At 41.3% G+C, this 26,511-nt stretch overlaps 2 protein-coding genes across 2 annotated transcripts; both read left to right on the top strand.

Moving 5' to 3' along the window:
* Window positions 1-292: 292 nt before the first annotated feature.
* On the top strand, window positions 293-7,256 carry LOC124266667 (fibrinogen-like protein 1). Its single transcript, XM_046701467.1, has 5 exons — window positions 293-520; window positions 1,350-1,455; window positions 2,030-2,245; window positions 5,271-5,401; window positions 6,930-7,256. Exons 1-5 carry the CDS (start codon window positions 293-295, stop codon window positions 7,254-7,256), a joined length of 1,008 nt encoding a protein of 335 aa, XP_046557423.1.
* A 4,174-nt stretch (window positions 7,257-11,430) lies between these two features.
* Window positions 11,431-12,947, top strand: LOC124266668 (fibrinogen beta chain-like). The gene is made up of 2 exons (XM_046701469.1): window positions 11,431-11,487; window positions 12,621-12,947. The coding sequence occupies exons 1-2, from the start codon at window positions 11,431-11,433 to the stop codon at window positions 12,945-12,947; spliced, it is 384 nt and encodes a 127-aa protein (XP_046557425.1).
* Window positions 12,948-26,511: the final 13,564 nt, after the last annotated feature.

Consider the following 26,511-nt stretch of genomic DNA (forward strand, 5'->3'; position numbering starts at 1 on the left):
AATTAATTTGTTCAATTTAGGCTTCAAGTAATGTAGTTTCCATAACAGTGTTATACATTTTTTACAGCAATATTTATACAATTCTACATTTTTAAAGTTATGAATCGTGTGTATTTTTATTGCCAATATTCACGGCATTTCCGATTTTCAGGCATTCATTTATTAATATCAGTCTATTAACATGTACATAACCGTAAATCATTTAAGACCAGTTTTGTTAAACAGATTGCACAATTTGAGAATGCTGAGTTTTTTCATTGCTGTGGTGATGACACCCGTTGTCGTGGCCGATATGAACTTCACCTACGTCGACTCGTGTTACAACCCAGCCGTTTCCGCCAATACCTACCAAACAATCCCAGGACTCAGCATCACAGCCTGTGGAATACTGTGCGCGAGAGACCACAGGTGTGAATCCTTCAGTGTCAAACAGGAGGACCATGACTTCACTTGTTATCTGAACTCTGACAGGAGGCAGGAAGACGGGGAGTGCCCTGATCAGACGTACAGACATTTCAATGTAAGTAGATGATCCTGTTGCCTGTCAAAGGGATTCAGGGTAGTGTTGTTGAACGAACCGTCTAAATGGATCAGGTGGTCCAACTCGATAACATGGTTAATGACATGTTCTCGAATCCGAGTTTCGTGGATCGTTGCTCATGTTTGTTTGGAGGCGGCGGGGTAGCCCAGTGGTAAAAGCGTTCGCTCGTCCCGCCAAGACCCGGGTTCGATTCCCCACATGGGTACAATGTGTGAAGCATACTTCTGGTGTAATATTGCTAAAGCGGCCTAAAACTAAACTCGCTCACTCACTCATGTTTGTTTGATTGTTAGTTAGTTTGTTGTTTCGCCGCAACATTCCCGCTATATGACGGCGATGCGTAAATAATTGACTCTGAACCAGACAATCCTGTGATTGATGTTATGCGCATCGACCTACGTAGTCATGATACGATGATATGTATCAGCCCAGTCAGCTAGTCTGACCACCCAATCCCATTCGTCCACCTTGGGATGGGGAGATAATCAATCTTAATCTTTACAGATGTGGAATTATCTCAGCCAACTGCTATACACGTGCATATCTAAAATAGACGTTGGATGCCCCCGAAGGGCCAAAGTAATCACACAAACAAACATAATTATTATATGAATATAAGTGGCTCAAGGGGTTTAAACATACTAGGTGTTGCAATATTTCCAAAGTCATATCTACTGCATCTGTCTTTGTAACATTTAGTGGTTTTCAGACAGATTCGACATCCGACCTTTGGCCTTTTTATATTGTTGCTTTTACCGGTCGACCAGGATAATGTATCTTAAAGATGTCACATATATTTGTTGTGCAGGGCTATGCCTACCAGTGTCAGAATGAAGGGACGTTCGTAAATGTCACTTATGGATGCAGATGTTTCCATGGTTACATTGGCAAATGGTGTGACCGCCTGATGCAAGGTAACTGTACATGATATATACTACACATACTTCAATCATAATCATGTTTTTATCTTAAAATATGTAAAACATGTCCTTTGTCAAATGATCAGTATGCCACAGGAACTGCGTACAAAGTTAAGACTGAACAATTGATAGGCGTGATGAAGTCTGTTCAAGTATGAACCGAATCTAAGTGAGCCACGATTTCAGAAGGCACATAAGAGACAATACAAAGAATGGCCACCTCCATTATCGTTGGTTCGAATCCAAAATTCGACCTTGATATGGTCTTTGGAATTGTTAAGAACGGTACCCGTACTCGAAGGTTTCATCAAGATTTAGTCAAGACATGTATCACTTCGGGTCCTCCTCTAGCATCCAGCTCAAATCCTCGTTAAACCAAAATCAACCACTCAGCAGATGTCCGTATGGCCTTGCCCACCAAAGGATATTTGCCGTTTATAGAATATGTTGTTTTAGGAAAAGCAAGTACATTTTATATTCATGAAAGAAGTTTCTAAATATATGTACAGACTAGGGCTAAGTATGACTTTCACCCAGCAGGCTGAAGGATGCTCAGTTCTCATTGCAGATTGCTCAGAGGGCCGCTACACTGATCACTATACCGGCCAAGAAGGCCTGTTTTACATTCAGCCCAACAATTCCCTCGTGAAATACAAGGTGTTCTGTAAAATGGTGTACAAGGGAATTACCTTCTTCATGCGCAGAGGTTTTGATCTGCCTGAAGTCGATTTTGCAAGACCTTGGGAAGAGTACAAGCATGGTTTTGGAGATCTGGAGGAGAATGGTGGGTAGAGTTGAAGTGTTGCACGACCAACACATTTATAAAATCGTTAAAGCCTGCGTTTGTACATATAACAATGTTCTTACAGATGTATATCATTATCCTGTTTGTGTTAGGCAAGGATTTGTCCTAAGCCCCTATCTATTTTCGTTTTTCATGAACGAACTACTGTGAGTCACAGCGTGGGATTAAATGTTCATGCACAAAAGGTGTTCAGTTGTATCCAGATTGTAATCTATATCGTTTTCTCAGAGTCAGTGATTAGTCTAGAAAAGCAAGATAATACTTTATAAACTTATTGCAATACATGGGTCTTGAATACCAGCTTTGACCAACTAAGGTTATGTTTGTTTCAAAAGGATCAAAACTGCCAAAGTCATAGTTAAACAGTGAGAGCAGCTTCAAAACTCTGAAATTGATTTTGCCTATGTTGCAGGACATGATCTATTATCACACAATGTTCTAAATACGGTGTTAGGATAAGGTACGATAATAAATCAAGATGACTTATGAAACTCGCCAATCGTCCCAAGCAGCCTTAGTGACGATAATACCTGAGCAACAACTGTTTGCTCCCGAATGTTGTTGTAATGATAGTAAAATGATATATCATGTTAGGACGGATGACTGATTTCTGATAGCTCACTTGCTTTTGTTTATTTCATTCACATTCTATATTTGATTCATATGAATTGGAAGGTGTAACATTTTGTACCATATTGTAGCTATGAGTCGTCTATTAGTATCTATTGACATATATAGTCCAGTATTATGTGTATGGAACAAAAATCAGGTTATATTTGTTACATTTGGGGTTACTCTTCCTCAGTAAATATAGAAATATAAGATATGTTACATTTGACCACCTCACAAAAGGCATATATGCTAGGCACATAAAGAAACTGTGCATACAAAAATTTAAAATCTAAATTTATCAAACCTGTGTAGACACATAAGGATTTAAACTCAGAGATCAGTGACATGTATCCAACATGCATGCACGTACCACGTTCCGTGACGTCAGTGGGTACGTCCTTGAGACGTGCAATACGTTGTTGCACGTGCATTCCGGGAAAGATAAACAGAGCAAATGAAGGCCACACAATACTATCACTTTGGAAAGCTCAACCCCTGCCCATGCGATCGTTCAAAAAATTAAACGGCTATTGAAACGCATAGCATGCCAAAGCTCACGTCTGGACAACGTCATGAGGCCATTGGGATGGTCCGTGGGGGAATGTCTCAACGACAAGTGGCTGCACATTTCCACTGCCACCGGAACACCATTTCTGCACTGGTGAGACGCTACCAGAACACAAATGACGTCATCGATCGGCCACGTTCTGGACGTCCACGTGCAACAACGTCAAGACAGGACATATGGATAAGGGTGACCCATCTTCGCCACAGGTTACAGACAGCAGTGATGACTGCCCGAACCATCCCAGGACTTCGCCGTATCCACCCCAACACAGTTCGACAACGTTTACGTCATCATGGGATCAGACCACGACGTCCCGCCATACGGCCTATCCTGACACAACGTCATCGACAAGCTCGCCGAATGTGGTGCCGAAATCATGTCCGCAGACCCTTGTTTTGGTGGAGAAATGTTGTTTTTACAGATGAGTCCAGGTTTAACATTTCCCATAGTTATGCACAGCCTGCGTCTTGGAGAGGAATCGCTTTGGTGGTGGTTCCGTGATGATTTGGGGTGGAATAACAGCACGACAAAGCACTCCTTTAGTGATTGTTCAGGGCAACTTAACTGGTGTGGGCTACATGGATCAGATTCTTTGACCTGTGGCAATTCCTTTTCTGCAACGTCATGGCCCTGGGTTAACATTCCAACAGGACAATGGCCGCCCTCATACGGCAAGGGTTGCTATGGATTTCTTGCAACACCACAACGTTGACTTACTGCCTTGGCCTGCAAATTCACCGGATCTCTCCCCGATAGAGCATGTTTGGGACGAGATGGATCGACGTCTACACCGTCTACCTCATCCGCCAGATAACGTCCTTGACCTTGCAACAGAACCTGAGATAATCTGGCGTGACATCCCACAAGCCTTCCTTGCACGTTTGATAGGCTCTATGCGTCGTCGATGCACTGCTGTTCTCAATGCCGATGGTGGACATACCCGTTATTTAGCTTGTGACATGGTCGTTTGACCCCCTGTCCCGCTTGTGGACTCGTGACGTCATTGTGATTGACTTTTCAATTGAAATTCTCCCGACTTGTTATGGTCTCATGATCCCTCCATTAAAGTTTATATGTACCTTTGACATTGTTATCGTACTTATCAACTGGGATAATATTTTGACAATGCACAGTTTCTTTATGTGGCTAGTATATATTCACAGCTATTGCCATGGGAGCCGTGCCAGTTTACAGTTGGGTACACAAAGTACCTGGACTAGATCTAGACCACCCGTTATCAAGCTGGTGAAGAGGAACACTTTTTTATGGATAGACAACGTCTTTATTGCAATAGATGCGATGTTTCTATGTAGATCCTAACACCGTTATCAAGTAAATGACGTTGATAATGGTATTAGTATCTACACCGAAACCGAGTTTAGTTTTACGCCGCACTCAGAAATAGTCCATCTATAAGACGGCGGTCTGTAAATAACGGCGGTCCGTACCAGATAATCAAGTGACCAACGGCATGAGCATCGATCTACGCAATTGGGATACGATGACATGTGTCAACCAAGTCAGCGTGCCTGACTACCAGATCCCTCTTATGACAAGCATTGGTCGCATCTGTGACAATAAAGAAGTTGTCTATCCATAAAAGGTGTTCCTCTTTACCCGGTATCAGACTTCCATTTTTATGAGAGCCGCAGTGGGTGCCACAGAACGATCTCTAGAATATGTGCTTTACTGAGAAAGTGTAATTCTAAATATATCATATGTTACGTTTGACCGTTTTCATTGTGCATTCAGAGAATTAGGTTAGCTTAGTTCAAAATTGTCTTTGTCTGTTACGTATTTACAAGAGCTGTTTGGTTTCTTCAGGAAACTACTGGGCGGGACTGGAAATGCTGCACAGAGTGACCACAAATCGAGATCATAAGTTTGTCGTTATGGCATATTTCCAAGACTATGGATCACTGCATTGGAGGCAACATTTCTATAACGTATTTAAGGTACCTGTATGTCATAGTCGAAGAGGATAGAGTTGAGTGTCACGCATGCAGTTAATGGTGATGGATAGTAGTGATGTGAAGTGGAGTTGAAAATTGCGTCAAGATATTGCACGTATATTGCAGCATGCACGTACGTGCAGTGTTTGTGTGTGTTTTTAAAGTGCTAAACAACGGATATACTATGCAGCAGTTTAACATGGTCACACTGCTCTGACAGGGTATGATGTCTTGAACAGTTATTGAAATACCGCCTATTGACGAGCACCAGTTAGTAAACAAGTGAAACCAGATATATCATGGTCAATTCGAACCAGCATTCCGATTTCATGACCGACGCTCTTGTCGGTTGGCCACGTAGACGATGGCCAGAGATCCGCTGATAATGATTCCTATGTCATTGGGTTTCATCAGCGTGACCGTAAGACCTGCGTCACTTTGATGATCATTTCAAGGCGTGATGAAACCGACTTACTTTGAAAACCGGCGTTACGACTCACTCACTCACTCACTCACTCTCCAAAGTATGACCTTTTAAGTACAGCCGCCAAAGCAATACGATGTGAACATGAAATGGAGAGCTACAACTTTATTAGACTTATGTAAAAATATACAAAAAATTACCTGCACGATCAACGATTATAGGTGTCGCAAACACTCACACATTTTGTCGCACGCTCTGTTCAGAAGTTCTTCATCTGTTCAGAAGATCTTCATCTGTTCAGAAGATCTTCATTTTAGTTACAGCTATCTACCATTGACCGAGTGTTGTGGGTCAGTTGCGGAAATTAAACGTATATGAACTACACCGACATAAATGGTTTCATTAAATGTATATTGTGGCATTTCCTGAATGGTATACATATAAATTATTTTAATATGATCGCTGGTTCTTATCCCCATATTCCCGCATATGCGTCTTGGTTTGTCGGAACAAGTTATTATTGATTTCTCCACCTGGTAAACGCCATTTTCCCTCTACATCAACTTGACTATCATTGAGAGAACCGGCCGACGACCGAGATCAGCGTTTCACTAAGTCAGTATATGTTCTGACCTTCTCCTTGTCTGTAGTATTATACGACCGGCCCAGGAAGCTAAGACGCCGAAGTTCGTTGTTCAAATTTGCGTACTTTGGCCACCCGAGAAACCGTTGATCCTGGATTCGAATCTAGATTTGTCAGCCCTAACCGTACACATGGATTTCACCAAAGTTTTAAACGTCTGACACATTTTGGACTTTCCTGCAAAATCGAAATGAAACGCCCGCATATAACAGTAAATGGTGTTAAACAAACTTACTCACTCCAAGAGATTGGTAAAATAGCTTTTAACGTAACATATGTTATATTTGGGATTACACTTTCTTAATCGCCAGCACACAAAGTCAGCCGCCTAACCCGCTCAGCCTCCGCGGCTTCAACAAAGAAAGTGTAATACTAAACAAACCCTTTGTTACATCTGACCACTTTCTAAATTGTGTATTCATAGTTTTAAACGTAGTTTTACAAATGTTTTGTTCTGTTTACAGGCTTACGGGGAGGGAGAGCTCTACAAATTCACTTATAGTTCCTCATCACCAAACATCTGGGATACCAATAATCGGCAGCTGATGGACGGACTAGTAAACTCCATTGGGATCCCCTTTTCTACCTACGACAACGATAATTCCGGCTCCAACTGCCCCAACATCAGCCAGTCTGGATGGTGGTTCAACGGTTGTTATACATACAATCCCACCGGTCAGCCACAGCCACTGTCGGTGGTCGACCAGACCAGTGACCCAACGTCGCTGACATGGCCACATGCTGACAACAAGGCTCCCGTCAAGATAGAAATATACATAGAAGAAGATTAATCCTTTGGTTTGAGTTACTTCCCTTAGTTGAACCAGGAATCAGCCGTGTTTCCAACACCAAATTTGCTTGATTCTGAAGTGTTCACCAAACATTCCCCGACGAAGGTGACACGCTGCGATTTGACGAACGGATGACATTTAATGCAAGAATTGTGCAGTCGCATGTGACCAACTTCAGACTGCCGTGTGTCTACTGCTTCCTTGTGTACATGTTTAAGTAACTTTTCAGGCGGTAACTAAATACCTACTTGATGTATTATTATACTCAAAACAATGAGTGATATGCATTTTCAATACTATCACAGCGAAAACGGACGCTATTGTACCTATTTGGGGAATCAAACCCGGTCTCTCGCGTGAAGAGCGATCGCTTTAATGACAATGTTATCCCACCGCCCTGTACATAATACATGTTCATAAGGTGCAAATACTGTACATGTATCATATAAAACACAATTTCTAGCCTTGGCTACTCGTGCGGGGTTTGCTAAAGCATGGTATAAAGAGTATAAAGACTAAATAATTATGATCTTACTCTGGGAACTGGATCTCTGTACCGCTGCGGTTCGAAGACCCGTGTCGCAGCTCAGCTGGATAGACCAAGCTGATTTCGTAACATTGGTTGGCTGGTTTGTTTTTTAACGCCGCAATCAGCAATATTTCAGCTATATGGCGGCAGACTGTAAATCAATCCAGTGATCAACAGCATGATCATCGATCTACGCAATTGGGAACCGATGACATGTGTCAACCAAGACAGCGAGCCTGACCACCCGATCCCGTTAGTCGCCTATTACGACAAGCATGGGTTGCTGAAGACCAATTCTAATCCGTAGGTTACGTAACAGATGGTTAATATGTTCACACTGGCGTCACTTTAACCTATGTAGATATTATCCTTTGTGCATTTAGATCGATTCTGCTGTGTATGAGATCTCACATCTTATTTCTCTGTACATATTCGCCTGTTAGATTGTTATACTTTGTGTGAGTTCAACTAAGTACTTGCTTACATTCAGCCTTACTGCTTACATTATTGTCTAATGCTAATAAATCCTTAAACTTCAGTTTGGGTTTTCCTTGTCAATACCGTAAATGCAGTAGGAATGTCTACGTATTTACACACATGGAAAAGTATCGCAACACCACAGATATTTCAAAGTATCAATATATTTACCAATAACCATAGCAATACATTGACTTATTTTGTTGCGATGATAACTATGGGTGTATGGCGTTAACAAGTGTATACTTTGTGGCATACAAGCCTCACAGAAATCACTTAAGAATCAATACGAAGCACAATGTCAATATCTGGTGTACCTTCGCCAACTACAATGACATTCCTGACCCCTCTGACTATATTACGTTCTATTCTTCATGGATGGCTTTTTCAATGCCTCAACATTTGTTTCTGCATGGTATCTCTGGTGTATTCTGAGACCGACAATATCCAAAAACATGCTGTATGGGATTTAAATCTGGTGGGCTCTTGGCGGGCCAAGGTAGCGTTGCTACCATCACTTGAGGTAAGAAAGGAACAATGTCATGTGTATAAGGTGACCTAGCAATGTCCATGAAGCTGGCCGTATGTTCAGAGTATGGCCACCGACATGTTGTAAAACAAACATGTATAGGATGCCAGTGATGGCACGGTGTCCGTTCTGATTTTGTCTGATCATCATATGGTCATGTTTACAGTGACTGTCATTCCAGTGGCAACACTACTCCATGAATGAGTGAGTTGGGTTTTACGGCTCAACCCCTGCCCATGCGATCGTTCAAAAAATTAAACGGCTATTGAAACGCATAGCATGCCAAAGCTCACGTCTGGACAACGTCATGAGGCCAATGGGATGGTCCGTGGGGGAATGTCTCAACGACAAGTGGCTGCACATTTCCACTGCCACCGGAACACCATTTCTGCACTGGTGAGACGCTACCAGAACACAAATGACGTCATCGATCGGCCACGTTCTGGACGTCCACGTGCAACAACGTCAAGACAGGACATATGGATAAGGGTGACCCATCTTCGCCACAGGTTACAGACAGCAGTGATGACTCCCCGAACCATCCCAGGACTTCGCCGTATCCACCCCAACACAGTTCGACAACGTTTACGTCATCATGGGATCAGACCACGACGTCCCGCCATACGGCCTATCCTGACACAACGTCATCGACAAGCTCGCCGAATGTGGTGCCGAAATCATGTCCGCAGACCCTTGTTTTGGTGGAGAAATGTTGTTTTACAGATGAGTCCAGGTTTAACATTTCCCATAGTTATGCACAGCCTGCGTCTTGGAGAGGAATCGCTTTGGTGGTGGTTCCGTGATGATTTGGGGTGGAATAACAGCACGACAAAGCACTCCTTTGAGTGATTGTTCAGGGCAACTTAACTGGTGTGGGCTACATGGATCAGATTCTTTGACCTGTGGCAATTCCTTTTCTGCAACGTCATGGCCCTGGGTTAACATTCCAACAGGACAATGGCCGCCCTCATACGGCAAGGGTTGCTATGGATTTCTTGCAACACCACAACGTTGACTTACTGCCTTGGCCTGCAAATTCACCGGATCTCTCCCGATAGAGCATGTTTGGGACGAGATGGATCGACGTCTACACCGTCTACCTCATCCGCCAGATAACGTCCTTGACCTTGCAACAGAACCTGAGATAATCTGGCGTGACATCCCACAAGCCTTCCTTGCACGTTTGATAGGCTCTATGCGTCGTCGATGCACTGCTGTTCTCAATGCCGATGGTGGACATACCCGTTATTTAGCTTGTGACATGGTCGTTTGACCCCTGTCCCGCTTGTGGACTCGTGACGTCATTGTGATTGACTTTTCAATTGAAATTCTCCCGACTTGTTATGGTCTCATGATCCCTCCATTAAAGTTTATATGTACCTTTGACATTGTTATCGTACTTATCAACTGGGATAATATTTTGACAATGCACAGTTTCTTTATGTGGCTAGTATATATTCACAGCTATTGCCATGGGAGCCGTGCCAGTTTACAGTTGGGTACACAAAGTACCTGGACTAGATCTAGACCACCCGTTATCAAGCTGGTGAAGAGGAACACTTTTTATGGATAGACAACGTCTTTATTGCAATAGATGCGATAAGTTTCTATGTAGATCCTAACACCGTTATCAAGTAAATGACGTTGATAATGGTATTAGTATCTACACCGAAACCGAGTTTAGTTTTACGCCGCACTCAGAAATAGTCCATCTATAAGACGGCGGTCTGTAAATAACGGCGGTCCGTACCAGATAATCAAGTGACCAACGGCATGAGCATCGATCTACGCAATTGGGATACGATGACATGTGTCAACCAAGTCAGCGTGCCTGACTACCAGATCCCGTTCGTCGCCTCTTATGACAAGCATTGGTCGCATCTGTGACAATAAAGAAGTTGTCTATCCATAAAAAGTGTTCCTCATTACCCGGTATCACACTTCCATTTTTATGGGAGCCGCAGTGGGTGCCACAGAACGATCTCTAGAATATGTGCTTTACTGAGAAAGTGTAATTCTAAATATATCATATGTTACGTTTGACCGTTTTCATTGTGCATTCAGAGAATTAGGTTAGCTTAGTTCAAAATTGTCTTTGTCTGTTACGTATTTACAAGAGCTGTTTGGTTTCTTCAGGAAACTACTGGGCGGGACTGGAAATGCTGCACAGAGTGACCACAAATCGAGATCATAAGTTTGTCGTTATGGCATATTTCCAAGACTATGGATCACTGCATTGGAGGCAACATTTCTATAACGTATTTAAGGTACCTGTATGTCATAGTCGAAGAGGATAGAGTTGAGTGTCATGCATGCAGTTAATGGTGATGGATAGTAGTGATGTGAAGTGGAGTTGAAAATTGCGTCAAGATATTGCACGTATATTGCAGCATGCACGTACGTGCAGTGTTTGTGTGTGTTTGTGTGTGTTTTTAAAGTGCTAAACAACGGATATACTATGCAGCAGTTTAACATGGTCACACTGCTCTGACAGGGTATGATGTCTCGAACAGTTATTGAAATACCGCCCTATTGACGAGCACCAGTTAGTAAACAAGTGAAACCAGATATATCATGGTCAATTCGAACCAGCATTCCGATTTCATGACCGACGCTCTTGTCGGTTGGCCACGTAGACGATGGCCAGAGATCCGCTGATAATGATTCCTATGTCATTGGGTTTCATCAGCGTGACCGTAAGACCTGCGTCACTTTGATGATCATTTCAAGGCGTGATGAAACCGACTTACTTTGAAAACCGGCGTTACGACTCACTCACTCACTCACTCACTCACTCACTCACTCACTCACTCTCCAAAGTATGACCTTTTAAGTACAGCCGCCAAAGCAATACGATGTGAACATGAAATGGAGAGCTACAACTTTATTAGACTTATGTAAAAATATACAAAAAATTACCTGCACGATCAACGATTATAGGTGTCGCAAACACTCACACATTTTGTCGCACGCTCTGTTCAGAAGTTCTTCATCTGTTCAGAAGATCTTCATCTGTTCAGAAGATCTTCATTTTAGTTACAGCTATCTACCATTGACCGAGTGTTGTGGGTCAGTTGCGGAAATTAAACGTATATGAACTACACCGACATAAATGGTTTCATTAAATGTATATTGTGGCATTTCCTGAATGGTATACATATAAATTATTTTAAAATGATCGCTGGTTCTTATCCCCATATTCCCGCATATGCGTCTTGGTTTGTCGGCGCAAGTTATTATTGATTTCTCCACCTGGTAAACGCCATTTTCCCTCTACATCAACTTGACTATCAGTGATAGATCTGACCTACGACCGAGATCAGCGTTTCACTAAGTCAGTATATGTTCTGACCTTCTCCTTGTCTGTATTATTATACGACCGGCCCAGGAAGCTAAGACGCCGAAATTCGTTGTTCACATTTGCGTACTTTGGTCACCCGAGAAACCGTTGATCCTGGATTCGAATCTAGGTTTGTCAGCCCTAACCGTAAGCATGGATTTTACCAAAGTTTTAAACGTCAGACATATGTTGGACTTTCCTGCAAAATCGAAATGAAACGCCCGCATATAACAACAGTAAATGGTGTTAAACAAACTTACTCACTCCAAGAGATTGGTAAAATAGCTTTTAACGTAACATATGTTATATTTGGGATTACACTTTCTTAATCGCCAGCACACAAAGTCAGCCGCCTAACCCGCTCAGCCTCCGCGGCTTCAACAAAGAAAGTGTAATACTAAACAAACCATTTGTTACATCTGACCACTTTCTAAATTGTGTATTCATAGTTTTAAACGTAGTTTTACAAATGTTTTGTTCTGTTTACAGGCTTACGGGGAGGGAGAGCTCTACAAATTCACTTATAGTTCCTCATCACCAAACATCTGGGATACCAATAATCGGCAGCTGATGGACGGACTAGTAAACTCCATTGGGATCCCCTTTTCTACCTACGACAACGATAATTCCGGCTCCAACTGCCCCAACATCAGCCAGTCAGGATGGTGGTTCAACGGTTGTTATACATACAATCCCACCGGTCAGCCACAGCCACTGTCGGTGGTCGACCAGACCAGTGACCCAACGTCGCTGACATGGCCACATGCTGACAACAAGGCTCCCGTCAAGATAGAAATATACATAGAAGAAGATTAATCCATTGGTTTGAGTTACTTCCCTTAGTTGAACCAGGAATCAGCCGTGTTTCCAACACCAAATTTGCTTGATTCTGAAGTGTTCACCAACATTCCCCGACGAAGGTGACACGCTACGATTTGACGAACGGATGACATTTAATGCAAGAATTGTGCAGTCGCATGTGACGAGCTTCAGACTGCCGTGTGTCTGTACTGCGTCCCTGTGTACATGTTTAAGTAACCGTTCAGGCGGTAACTAAATACCTACTTGATGTATTATTATACTCAAAACAATGAGTGATATGCATTTTCAATACTATCACAGCAAAACGGACGCTATTGTACCTCTTGAATCAAACCCGGTCTCTCGCGTGAAGAGCGATCGCCTTAATAACAAGGTTATCACACCGCCCTGTACATTATACATGTTCGTAAGGTGCAAATACTGTACATGTATGATATAAAACACAATTTCTAGTCTTGGCTACTCGTGCGGAGTTTGCTAAAGCATGGTATAAAAACATATAGACTAAATAATTATGATCTTACTCTGGGAACTGGATCTCTGTACCGCTGCGGTTCGAAGACCCGTGTCGCAGCTCAGCTGGATAGACCCAGCTGATTTCGTAACATTGGTTGGCTGGTTTGTTTTTTAACGCCGCAATCAGCAATATTTCAGCTATATGGCGGCAGACTGTAAATCAATCCAGTGATCAACAGCATGATCATCGATCTACGCAATTGGGAACCGATGACATGTGTCAACCAAGACAGCGAGCCTGACCACCCGATCCCGTTAGTCGCCTATTACGACAAGCATGGGTTGCTGAAGACCAATTCTAATCCGTAGGTTACGTAACAGATGGTTAATATGTTCACACTGGCGTCACTTTAACCTATGTAGATATTATCCTTTGTGCATTTAGATCGATTCTGCTGTGTATGAGATCTCACATCTTATTTCTCTGTACATATTCGCCTGTTAGATTGTTATACTTTGTGTGAGTTCAACTAAGTACTTGCTTACATTCAGCCTTACTGCTTACATTATTGTCTAATGCTAATAAATCCTTAAACTTCAGTTTGGGTTTTCCTTGTCAATACCCGTAAATGCAGTAGGAATGTCTACGTATTTACACACATGGAAAAAGTATCGCAACACCACAGATATTTCAAAGTATCAATATATTTACCAATAACCATAGCAATACATTGACTTATTTTGTTGCGATGATAACTATGGGTGTATGGCGTTAACAAGTGTATACTTTGTGGCATACAAGCCTCACGAAATCACTTAAGAATCAATACGAAGCACAATGTCAATATCTGGTGTACCCTTCGCCAACTACAATGACATTCCTGACCCCTCTGACTATATTACGTTCTATTCTTCATGGATGGCTTTTTTCAATGCCTCAACATTTGTTTCTGCATGGTATCTCTGGTGTATTCTGAGACCGACAATATCCAAAAACATGCTGTATGGGATTTAAATCTGGTGGGCTCTTGGCGGGCCAAGGTAGCGTTGCTACCATCACTTGAGGTAAGAAAGGAACAATGTCATGTGTATAAGGTGACCTAGCAATGTCCATGAAGCTGGCCGTATGTTCAGAGTATGGCCACCGACATGTTGTAAAACAAACATGTATAGGATGCCAGTGATGGCACGGTGTCCGTTCTGATTTTGTCTGATCATCATATGGTCATGTTTACAGTGACTGTCATTCCAGTGGCAACACTACTCCATGAATGAGTGAGTTGGGTTTTACGGCGTTTGTAGCAATATTCCAGCAATATCACGAAGGGGGGAACACCAGAAATGGGCTTCACACATTGTACCCATGTGGGGAATCGAACCCGCGCCTTTGACATGACGAGCGAACGCCTTAACCACTAGGCTACCTCACCGCTCCACTCCACGAATGAACCTATGCCGAACGATGCTTGCTTTAAGATATTCCGTGTTTCATATGCAGTGTGTCTGCAGCGTCAGAGACGATCTCGACTACCAGTGATAAACAAAAATATCGACATTTCGTCGTAAGCAAATCGACTTTCAGTCATGGTTGAAAGGGCGCCTACGACATAACTGGTCAAACTGTGTAGGATTCACACAATAGTCATTGGACTGGGTCGCAATGAAAAGGATAAAGGGAAGGTTTGCTTCATGATGAGGGTTAACCGGGGGGAGAGGAGGGTCAACGACATGGCAGTTCACAATCTTGGGGTGTCACGCATAATCAATAAATTGTACAGTTAGAAGAGAAACTTCTGGGAATGGATTATTACAAAGAAAGATGGCAATAGAGTTAAGGTTTTAGCAATAATTCAGCGATATCACGGGCTTCACACATTGTACCCATGTGGGGAATCGAACCCGAGTCTCCTACGTGCCGAGCGGACGCTTTAACCACTAGGCTACCACACCGCTGAATTGAGAAAGAATGGACGATAAGGCAGTTTAGAGTGTTGCACTTGGAGCATGAGTAAATGATCTTAAGTAAGTGGAAGCACTGCAACGACAGTTCGCTGAGCCCGTGAGAACTGTTCATCTAATATAGGGATCAGTGAATTCTAGAGATATGTGTTGATGGTTTAGAAGACTCATATTTCAATTCGCTACAAAATTTAAGTGTCTGAAATCTATGTGGCGCATAGTTTTTAAGCAACTAATTACAGGACTTGCAATTCAATGGATGACTCGGGTAGTGGTGTGTCTACGGGAATCTATTGAAGGCATTGTACTTGGGACTTATCTTGTAACCAGTGTTGCGTTTGGCCAGAAGGGAATGGAAACAGAAAGATAGGATTCTGAAACGTACTGTGAGTATGTAATTCTGAAGGAAAGCTTGTCTCGCAAATTGGAGCACATAGGTATAAATGTGTTCCACATGAAGAAATGGTTAATCTTTAATGAAATCTGTTTGTAGATTGACGTTGACGTTAAGAATTAACAGAATGTTTTGCAGCTTTAATACTTCATATACAGATAATCGAAATTGAAAGTTTTAGATAACTGTGCTATAATAATAAGCTAGTGCTCAAAAGGAATTATACACCGCAAGATATTACATAAACATTCACAAAAATGAAAATGAAGTGATAAAATCATACTGAGCCATAATGACCCCTCCTTTCCGGGAACAAAAATTAGCAAATCCCCTAAAAAATCCAAAACGACTTTGTCTGATGTAACACGAAATGCACGTGCAAACCGGTGGTATAAAGCAGCGACACGTGAGCAACACAGTAATAAAAAGAACACAAAAATATGCCCCGTTTGAGGCAATTCGAAACAGAGAAAGCTGTCGGAATCGCCCAACAAGGAGCTAACAACACCGCCATTGCCAGAACAGGCAATACAGACAGGCCTAGGAATGGTCGACCACGCGTGACAACTTCCGGTGATGATCGCCACATCCGGACAATTCATCTGAGAAATCGTTTTGTAACGTTGACGTCAACGACTACGACGGCACTAGGACACCGTATCAGTCGACATACAGTCGAGCATGGTAATCGAGCACGACGACCCTACCTCGGAGTGCATCTGACTCTTCAAAACCGACGTCGTCGATTGACATGGTCTAAGTGAGTTCGACGTTGGCAGATTCGTGATTGGCGACGTGTGATGTTCACCGACGAGAGTAGGTTTTGTCTGAACAGTAATAGCGGTCAGACTCGTGTTCACAGACGGATAGGTGAACGTTTAGTGACGAATTGGGGCAGGTAGTGTGATTGAATGGGGAGAGATCTGCGGCGATCTCAAAACGAAACTTGTGATTATTCATGGCAACCTGACTACTCGCAGATACATGTACAGGGATGAAGTTTTGCGACCAGATATGCTGCCATTTATCCATTTATGCAACCACGTGGCATTGTCCACCAACACCTTAACGCAATGCGTCATACAGCAAGATTGACAAACGACTTTCTGCATAACGCTGTGTTTGCCGTGGCCAGCATGTTCTCCTGACATGAATCCGATAGAACACTTATGGGACTAGCCGGATCGACAAATCAGAAGACTACCAGTGCCACTCGAACAATGTCTCCTTCAGGAATGGCAATGGATTACGCCTATTGTCATTCGTCGTTCTACGTCATCAATGGGTTCACGCACTATTGATTCAACATTGGCAGACTTGTGTGAAAGTTCAGACTATGATACTGTCGTGTCTTTCAGTGTCAGTCAAACGGTACTTTCGACTTTGTATGAAATGAAATTGTGTGCATTTGCTGTAGAATTGAATGCTCTATTGGAATTAAACATATGTTCATTTATATATGCTTTTGTTTTATTTTTACGTTTGGTCAAAACCACTGTATAATTTCTTTTGAGCACCTGTTTACATACCGAACATATTTCTTTAATGTTTTCATGAAATATTGTCGCCTTCAAGACTTTGTTCCCATCGTCTTTACGGGCCAATAAAATCTCCAGCGTTTCTAATGTTGCAGGTACTTGTGTTTACAGTAAACATAACGTGTTGTCTGGGCAACAGCTTTACTCCTCTGAACACCTAATCATTGCGCTCTTATATCTGTATGTTGGCTTTATCGTCATCCAGTTAGGAACCGACCATTTCAGTTTCGGGGGTTCGGGATCTGGAGCTATTTTACAAATTTTATGAGATATTTTCTTTCGGACACTGCTTCAAAACACCCGATCTGTAACCATGTAAGATGGACCAAAATTAATTCCATCTTTACAAGATTCTTTACTTAATAAGACGTCCAACATGTCCAACGAACAGTTATATTTTGTTGTTACCCGATGAGAAGTTATTTGTGGACCAAGTTATGTTTTTCACAAAATTCTCATCCACTAACCCCACAGTTATAAAGTGGCCGCTCCCTTCTTACGACAATGAATTTGGATTTACATGTATATCTAGTTTATTCCCAAGATCTCAGTGGAAAAGCTGCCTGGATCAACTTTCGGGTACTAGCTAATGAGGGCTATTCTTGTCTTGGTGATTGTACCTGGTGTATTATGCAATACCAACTTCGCTAAAGTCGAGTCCTGCAGAGATCCTCTCCGAGCACCAGACACCTTCTTAGCAGCTGAGGGTGTCAGCACCATTGAATGTGGGGTCCTGTGTGACAGAGACTACAGGTGCATGTCATTCAGCGTCCGAGGTGTGGGCAAGAACTGTACGTGCTATCACGGCACAACGAGGATCAGCTTGGATGTTGGCTGTACCAATGAGTTCAAGCATTTCAACGTGAGTAGACTGTTGTGTGTTGGGCAGTTTTAGCGAACAGTGAAATTACATACATCGAAGAAGGGTTTTAGTTGAGCTCGTTCCATGGTCACAGTAAACTTGACCAGTTAGATGGCTCGCTCATAAAAACCCTGGGTTTGGTTCTGTTATTAATACTACAGTTATTGCACTTGATCTTCATCTTGTGTGTTGAAATTCTGGCTGGACTTGTTGGGAATGATTTGAATATCAAAGGACTTGGAACAAAAGACGAGCGTCTGTTAACACAGTATTCAGATGACCTAGAGTTAATATTAGACGGTTCTCGAGAATCTGTAAAAGCTGCATTGAACATGTTTGCTGATACGACAGGCATAAAATTCGATTATGACAAATCTGAAGTAATATGGACAGGTGCTAGGAAGGTATTGTGAGGTATTTGCCCAGCCTAAGTATCCAGAATATTGTAAGTTACTAGAAGATATTTACTCAACGGATTTACGCAGCATGGCTCAAAAGGAAATTGACAATAGGTTTTTTGGAATTAAGTCAATAACAGATAGATGAAACGAATCATTACTCGTCTTGGTAGAATTGTTATTATCAAGGTTTTACTCATTTCAAAATTGAATTATCTATTTCTGACACGTCCTAACCCTCCTGGTCATTTCCTGGAGTTGAATAACATTTTATTGAAATTACTTTGGAGTTGGAAACCCTATTAAAATAAATCTTATGAAGAACTAACTGTAAAGGAGATGGGTCTCAGTATGGATGAAGTTTTTTGAGACATCACAAACGAATTTAAACGGAAGATACTGACCTTTGCTTCTTTTCCTAGGCATATTTGGCAATGCTTTTCCAGCAAAAACCAAACAACATATTTTAGTTGGATGCTGTGTTTGCCTTTGAAAAGTTATCTAAGAAAATACAGTCTGAATCATTTGATTACTTTATAACAGAACCTGCCTTTCACAACAAAAACACCACCATTGGTAAAGAGATTTGCCTTATTCTAAATGGTTTTAAGGAGATGTCTGGCAAGTACTAGGCTTTATAAATCCTAATGGAAACTACCTACCACTCGAGTAATTCCATTACACGTTTGATGTCTAGTTACTAGTACTTCATTATCATGGGTTAATCCAGATTATAACGAAATACTAGTATAAGTTGAAAATATAATGTAAACCCACATCTTATGCCCAAATGCATGATGATTCTGTGGTCAGGAAACTACCATCAGTTAAGAAAGATGCAAAGTGTTATTATTTGACCTTGGGATTTCATATAATAGCCCCAAATGTAAAAATAATATTACCTGCCACTTAAACACTTAATGTAAAATATTTATTGAGACTATAATTAAATTTAGTGGTCAATTAGGGGTTATCAAGCAACCTATAATGTAAAATAGAGTATCATTAAGAGTATCATTTGGGGTTGTAAGAGATTTATGATCAAATATTAAATTTACGTCTGATTGAACTACACTCGATACAGGAAGTGGCCGGGGTCAATTTGAAAAAGTTCGATAGAGCCGTTACTTCGTTATAAATGTAGTGTACTGTATGTTTCAGTTTGCCAGGGACTTACCGAACTTCAATTCGATATGACATTTATGTCCTAATCGAAATAAGTTTTAGTTGTTCCTAGGTTCATCGAGCTTTTTGTCGAATTTCGTTTTAATATTAAAAGATACAACTGACATTAAATTTCAGCGAGTGTAATATTCTACTTATAGCTTACCTATCTAGATGTAATTAGAAGAGGAAACAGCAGGAACACAAGGTTCAGTACGATCTACTGCGATATTGTTGTGCAAGTTCAACAATATGTTCGCGAATAATAAAAAGGGACATATAGATCACCAGACACTGAAGGAAGACCACCATACCAGGGACCATTGTGACTTACAGAATGACTGATAAAAGACTGATTTATAAATCAAATTGATTTTAATCTCATCTCATCTCATCTTTGTTCTCAAAAACCCACCAACGTTGGTACATGAGACAAATACATGCAAATGAATACAATAAATGCCAAGATAGTAGGGATGTACTTCGACGTTTTTAATACATATACAGAGATATATCATAACTAATTGAAAAGGCGTAAATGTTACAAATTAGATTTTATTTGGAGCCTTTTGGAAACAATTCGCATATATTTTGCTAAGTTACGTAAGTGTTTGTTCTTTTGGTTTTGAGAAGGTTCGCCATTTTTGAGAGATTCGGTCATTGAAGAAATTGATTTGGGATAAAAATGGATCTAGTGTATTTTACCCCATGAACGATTGCGATAAACAGAAGGTCAATGGACACATGCGTGCAGCAGACATCTGTAGGACGTGTTTGACGAATAGTTGGTCGGGTTTACAACATTCTAGGCCTTAGTTCAACCTATTTTTATGGTATACATGTGGAATACATTTCGACATTTGAAGAACCTGTGACAAAAAATGCCCGATGCGATTTCCTATTTTGACTTGTACCATACGGTCCCGTGTTGTTTGGTAAACAAATGCCTTGCCTTAGAACGTGTGTTTGACGTTAGCCACAGGAAGGACGGGACATCATCGACCTTTTGCGAACACCTGCTATCGCCACATCTTTATAGTGATTCGTGCTTTCGTCACCACTCACCCCTTTCCGAAACCTGTCAGAAGAGTGAGTGAGTGAGTATAATTTTACACCGCACTCATCAATATTCCAGCCATATGGCGGCGGTCTGGAAATAATCGAGTCTGGACCAGACAATCCAACAGCATGAGCATCGATCTGCGCAATTGGGAACCGATGAGATGTGTCAAGCAAGTCAGCGAGCCTGACCACCCGATCCCCGTTAGTCGCCTCTTACGACAAGCATGGGTTACTGACGGCTCATTCTAACCCGGACCTTCACGGGTCACCTGTGAGAAGGCTCGCCTCCCTATCGATGAATGTTATGTTGGAAAAGCGACAATAGAATTATTTGATAAACAATCACGAGGACTTAAATCGGTGATGACAGAATGTGATGGGATTTTTAAAATCGTGAAAACATTTGACATGACAAAGTTGAAAGCGAATGAATTGTGTTGCATCAACTTAAGTTCTTTAATAGCGATAGGGCCATGCACATTAAGAGATTGCAATCCACAAGTGTGCGTTTGCTTATGTTACGACTCACTTGCATTTTCTCTCACGATCTATTGAGCTTTCCAAAATCTATTTCATTTTATACCCATTTTGATGTGTATTCAGGGGAAATGAAATAATTTCAATAATTACAAGTTTCCAAACAATATTTTCATATATACGTAATCTACCTTAATCTATGAATACTGTGACTACCTTTCACTTTAGTCCCATATTTTACTCTGACGGCTGTGGGTTTCTTCATATCTTGTTAAATTACACCATGTGTATGGTATACGTAGCAAGGTTACATGCAGGTTTGTACAAGAAATACGTACACTAAATGTAAGTAGGTCTCCAAGAATTCTGTACTTTTAGATATTGTTCGATATTTATAAGATTATGGTCACCACAGGGGTTTTGAGCCCTCTATTTCGGAGATAATGAAGACTCCCAACATTACAGTCTTGGCATAACCCAGAGGGCCCGAAGGGATGTGTTCATGACAGCCCGGGTACTCTCACAATTGTCAGTCAAGAGATTGAGAGGTCGCAAACCTAAGGCACCAAGAGCATCGGGACAAAACATATTACAAAAATTACAAAAATATTATTATTCAAACACAGGATAAAACTTAAAGGCTTATAAAAAGGACGCGTGTGCTACAGTAATGTTTACGAAGATTGGAACGAGACTGAAATAGAGTTACCTTTCTTGTTTTGAAGTAGTTGATGTTCATACGTCTGTGAAATCCTTCCAGACTGACTGACTGAGTTTGGTTTTACGCCGCTTTTAGCAATATTCCAGCAACATCACAGCGGGGGACACCAGAAATGGGCTTCACACATTGTACCCATGTTAGGATTCGAACCCGGGTCTTCGGCGTGACGAATCCTTCCAGAAGGTCACGGTCCCGGAATATCGGAATAAACGGAATCGTGCAATCTACTTCGTTTTGGCTATACATTTCTTATTAATATCTACAGGCGCTTGTATTGAGAAACAAACCAACCCCAATGAGGATGAGCTTATTTGTTGGTGCCATCATGAACCTACTCACAATTATCACCACATATTGTTGTGACTGAAAGTTTTCATTCATGCCACAAACTATTTGTTATATAATGATTATGTTTGTTTGCTTCCCAAGGCGTATGATTCAAGGTGTAACTTTCACGGGACCTTCATAAACTCGACGTATGGCTGCAGATGCTATGATGGCTACATTGGTAGTTGGTGTCAAAGACTCATGCAAGGTAATAAATGACAACACCGACGAAACTGTCATCACATTTGCTAATATATGCGTTTCTTGTAATGCACACCCAACAATAATACCAAACACTGTTTACTTTGATTGGGTTTTGCCTTCGCTACTCTACGCAATAATTCACCTATACCGGAGCACACTGAATATAAATCGAATCAGTGCCAATCAAGAGAATGCTATAAAATAATACAATATTCACAAACTGTATGGATTACAACTTCTTTTATTTCCTGTGTGCAACGTTTCGATGCAGATTCGACAAAGTTGAAAGCGAATGAATTGTGTTGCATCAACTTAAGTTCTTTAATAGTGATAGGGCCATGCATATTCAGAGATTGCAATCCACAAGTGTGCGTTTGCCTACGTTACGACTCACTTGTATTTTCTCTCACGATCTATTGAGCTTTCCAAAATCTATTTCATTTTATACCCATTTTGATATGTATTCAGGGGAAATGAAATAATTTCAATAGTTACAAGTTTCCAAACAATATGTTTTCATATATACGTAATCTACCTTAATCTATGAATACCGTGACTACCATTTACTTTCGTACCATGTTTTACTCTGACGGCTGTGGGTTTCTTCATATCTTGGTAAATTACACCATGTGTATGATGTACGTAGCAAGGTTACACAGGTTTGGACAAAATACGTACACTAAATGTAAGTACACTCAAGAGAACGCTATTAAATAATACAATATTCACAAACTGTATGGATAACAACTTCTTTGATTTCCTGTGTGCAACGTTTCGATACAGATTCTTGTACAGTTGTAAAGCAGGAATACAATATTCACATCGTATTCACTAAATATAAGTCGTTTTCCATATTGTATTTCCCAACTTCTTATATGTCACTCAAAGAAGTTGTCAAACACTGTGCGTTTGTGTTGGTTGAGGTCGCGCCGACCTGCGTTGCACAGTGATACACAAATAATTCCCCCTTATCTAACTACCCTATCCATTTGCTCGTCTCTAATTAAACCCGGAACACCACGAGGTGCTTGCTTGGTTACAATTTCCTGTTTTGTGTCACAGACTGCTCCGAGGGATGGAAAACTGACCACTACAAAGGCTCGAAGGAAGCATATTACATTCAACCATTTAACTCTCCAGTTCGCTTCAAGGTATTTTGTAAGATGTCTAATGGTGGTAAAACATACCTGATGAATCGAGGATTTGGATTTCCGCCCGTTAACTTCTCGAGATCGTGGGTGGAGTACAAAAATGGTTTTGGAGATTATCAGATAGATGGTAAGTATTATACTATTTTAAAACGTGTATTACATAGCTATAAACCTGCACATCAAAAACATCTTCAATTGTCAGTCTCAAATACGTGTTAAGAAATCTTCAAACAGCAAATGCTGAGACTGGGTGAGCATGCTTTACGCCGCTTTTAGCAGTATGCTAGCAATATCACGGCGGGGATACCAGAAATGGGCTTCACACATTGTACCTATTAGGAATCGAACCCGGGTCTTCAGCGTGACGTACGGACGCTTTAACCATTTGGCTACCCCACCGCCCCAATGCTGTGAAGAAAACTCTGAGCATGAAGCTGCTGAAGAAGTTCATCTGTAGTACCGATTGGCGGATTCATATATGAAATGATATCACAATAATCTTACTACTTTACTGATGAAAGGAAAACCGCGGTATTGTTACGTGTCAGATTAATCCGTTCGATCTCTAAGGAGGATTCTTTTGTGGAAGGAAAAAAATGCCATACATTATTTCTTTGTTGGAAAATTGACATTGAAAGACGTTGCCTTGCGTTCGCGCTTGTGTGGGAGTCAGTCTGAATGAATTTGTGCCTGTGTTTGTGCGAGCTTGATTGTGTTTGTGCGTGCTTGCGTTTTTGTTTGCATCCGTATGCATCCGTATGCACGTGCCTTTTTTTCTATGTGTACGTCTGTCTATGTGCGTTTGTGTACGTGCTTGCGTTTTTGTTTGCATCCGTTTGCATCCGTATGCACGTGCCTTTTTTTCTATGTGTACGTGTGTATGTGTGCGTTTGTGTACGTGTGTCCGTGGGTGCGGTTGCACATGCGTTCGTTAGTTGGTCCGTCCGTTTGTGTTGGAGGAGATGAATTTATGTGTGTGTACGTATAAATGTCTGAATGCAAATTGAGATAAAGCCATGGAGAATTTCAGTTCAGCCCTTGTTTACTGTCTAGCAAAAACATAGACAATCCAAATAGAATGCCATGTAGTTTATGTCAAACTTTTTGTCTGATTGCATACATTTGTACCTGCGTTTGTTCGTGCGCTTGTGTATACTTGTTTTGCATTTTTGGCAGTGCGTATTACTCTCTGAAATGGAAGCGAAGGCCACGAAAAAGCTTTTCGTGCTTGTTTTCTGAATAAACAAATGATACTGGACAATTCAACTGATGCCACTAAAACTAGGAGATTGTCAGTGCTGCTTTCAGGTATATTTTTATCATACTTATTAATGTTACGGTGTATTTCTGTTCTGTAGGCAACCACTGGGCAGGTCTCGCCATGCTACACTATGTCAGCACAAACCGGCGTCATAAATTTGTTGCTTTAGCAAGATTCCAAGAGTCGGGCCAGCTGTATTGGAGACAACATTTTTACGTGAAGTTCACAGTACGTTGAAATCATAGACTATTTGTTCTATTATTAATAGTGGCTTTCAGTTGCTGTTGTGTGGGTGAAGACAGAATTGACTGTTTTGAAAACACTAACAGTACAACCGCATGAATTCACACAGCGTGCGTACGTGGTCAGCTGAAAGCGTTTATTTTATGAAGTTGTAAAACGTCATTTAGCTTTTTTCTTTGTCATCCACTTTTAAGGACTGGGAAGACGAATATCTGCTTGAAAAACTTCCACTAGTGTTTGAAAATAATGTTTAGATAATGAATGGATACGAATGGTACAAACGTTTTATCAATTAATTAAACATGGGGGGAATTACCGATAGAGTATTTAATGTCACCCAGAACACCCAGAACATCTCAGAAACAAACGGGCAAAATACCTGTGAAAATTGTTTACATGGGCCACTAAAATTTAGTGATGGCAAACAATATGCCAGAAAAGGTAAGTATTCACAGATGGATGCCGCACAGCACAACTACCTCCCTGCGACAGTGGCCGGCAAACAAACCAGAAAGACAACTAAATAACCGATGGACCCGATAATTCAGTTGAATTTGCATTACGACTATTGTGTAGAGCTGCAGACACGAAGCGTGATGTCCCGTCTGAATAATGACGTCTTCTGTGTCATGTACACTTATACTCCTCGCCAAAAATAAGCAACAAGTATTTTCAGTGTCATATCTTTATCAGTATCGACAGCGATTTTTACTGTCGATACAAGTTACTGAAAGTTAAATATTCAAAGAATATATAACCTTTAATGACTGTCGAATTTTATTTATCTGAAATTATTGATTACATCACCCGAACACAACCACCCTCAGAAACAACATGCAAAATGTGTGGCATGAATGTGCTCCACTCTTCACACATGCACCCTGATCGGTGTAAACTTACCTGTAATCATTCCTTTGGTACAACAAGCGGGTCCTAACTTATGGGTCCGTTTTATGAATGATAATGGTCGTCCATGGATGATAATGCCAGAGAATGAGTTGTTAACGATGTTGTTTAGGTCAACAACATTACACATATGGACTGGCCTGCAAGGTTACTCGATCTAACTCCCCTTGAACATGCTTGGGACATGATTGGAAGTCGTTTTTACGGTCTCCACGTTCACCCCAGACTCTGGATGACCTTGAGCAGGCGATACAGAGAGAATGGCAGAACATTCCACTTCAGCAACTGTAAAGGCTCATCTGGTCAATGCAAAGACGTGTAGAAGCTTGCATTTGTGCTCACGGTGGTCATACGCGTTCCTGAACATTGCTTTATTGTCCAAAACTGACTTGAGCCTTAATGTTAACATTTTGCTCCGTCAATGCAGCACATTTT

Source organism: Haliotis rubra, unplaced genomic scaffold, assembly GCF_003918875.1.
Source record: "Haliotis rubra isolate DU_JTF1 unplaced genomic scaffold, ASM391887v1 Scf127, whole genome shotgun sequence".
NCBI lineage: Eukaryota > Metazoa > Mollusca > Gastropoda > Lepetellida > Haliotidae > Haliotis > Haliotis rubra.

Bases quoted from the DNA above. Each gene is read 5' to 3' on its own strand.
- LOC124266667 (XM_046701467.1), top strand. From the start codon at position 293: ATGAACTTCACCTACGTCGACTCGTGTTACAACCCAGCCGTTTCCGCC. The intron at 521-1,349 runs GTAAGTAGATGA...TTTGTTGTGCAG, and splicing joins AGACGTACAGACATTTCAAT to GGCTATGCCTACCAGTGTCA. The intron at 2,246-5,270 runs GTGGGTAGAGTT...TGGTTTCTTCAG, and splicing joins TGGAGATCTGGAGGAGAATG to GAAACTACTGGGCGGGACTG.
- LOC124266668 (XM_046701469.1), top strand. From the start codon at position 11,431: ATGGCCAGAGATCCGCTGATAATGATTCCTATGTCATTGGGTTTCATC. The intron at 11,488-12,620 runs GTAAGACCTGCG...TTCTGTTTACAG, and splicing joins TGGGTTTCATCAGCGTGACC to GCTTACGGGGAGGGAGAGCT.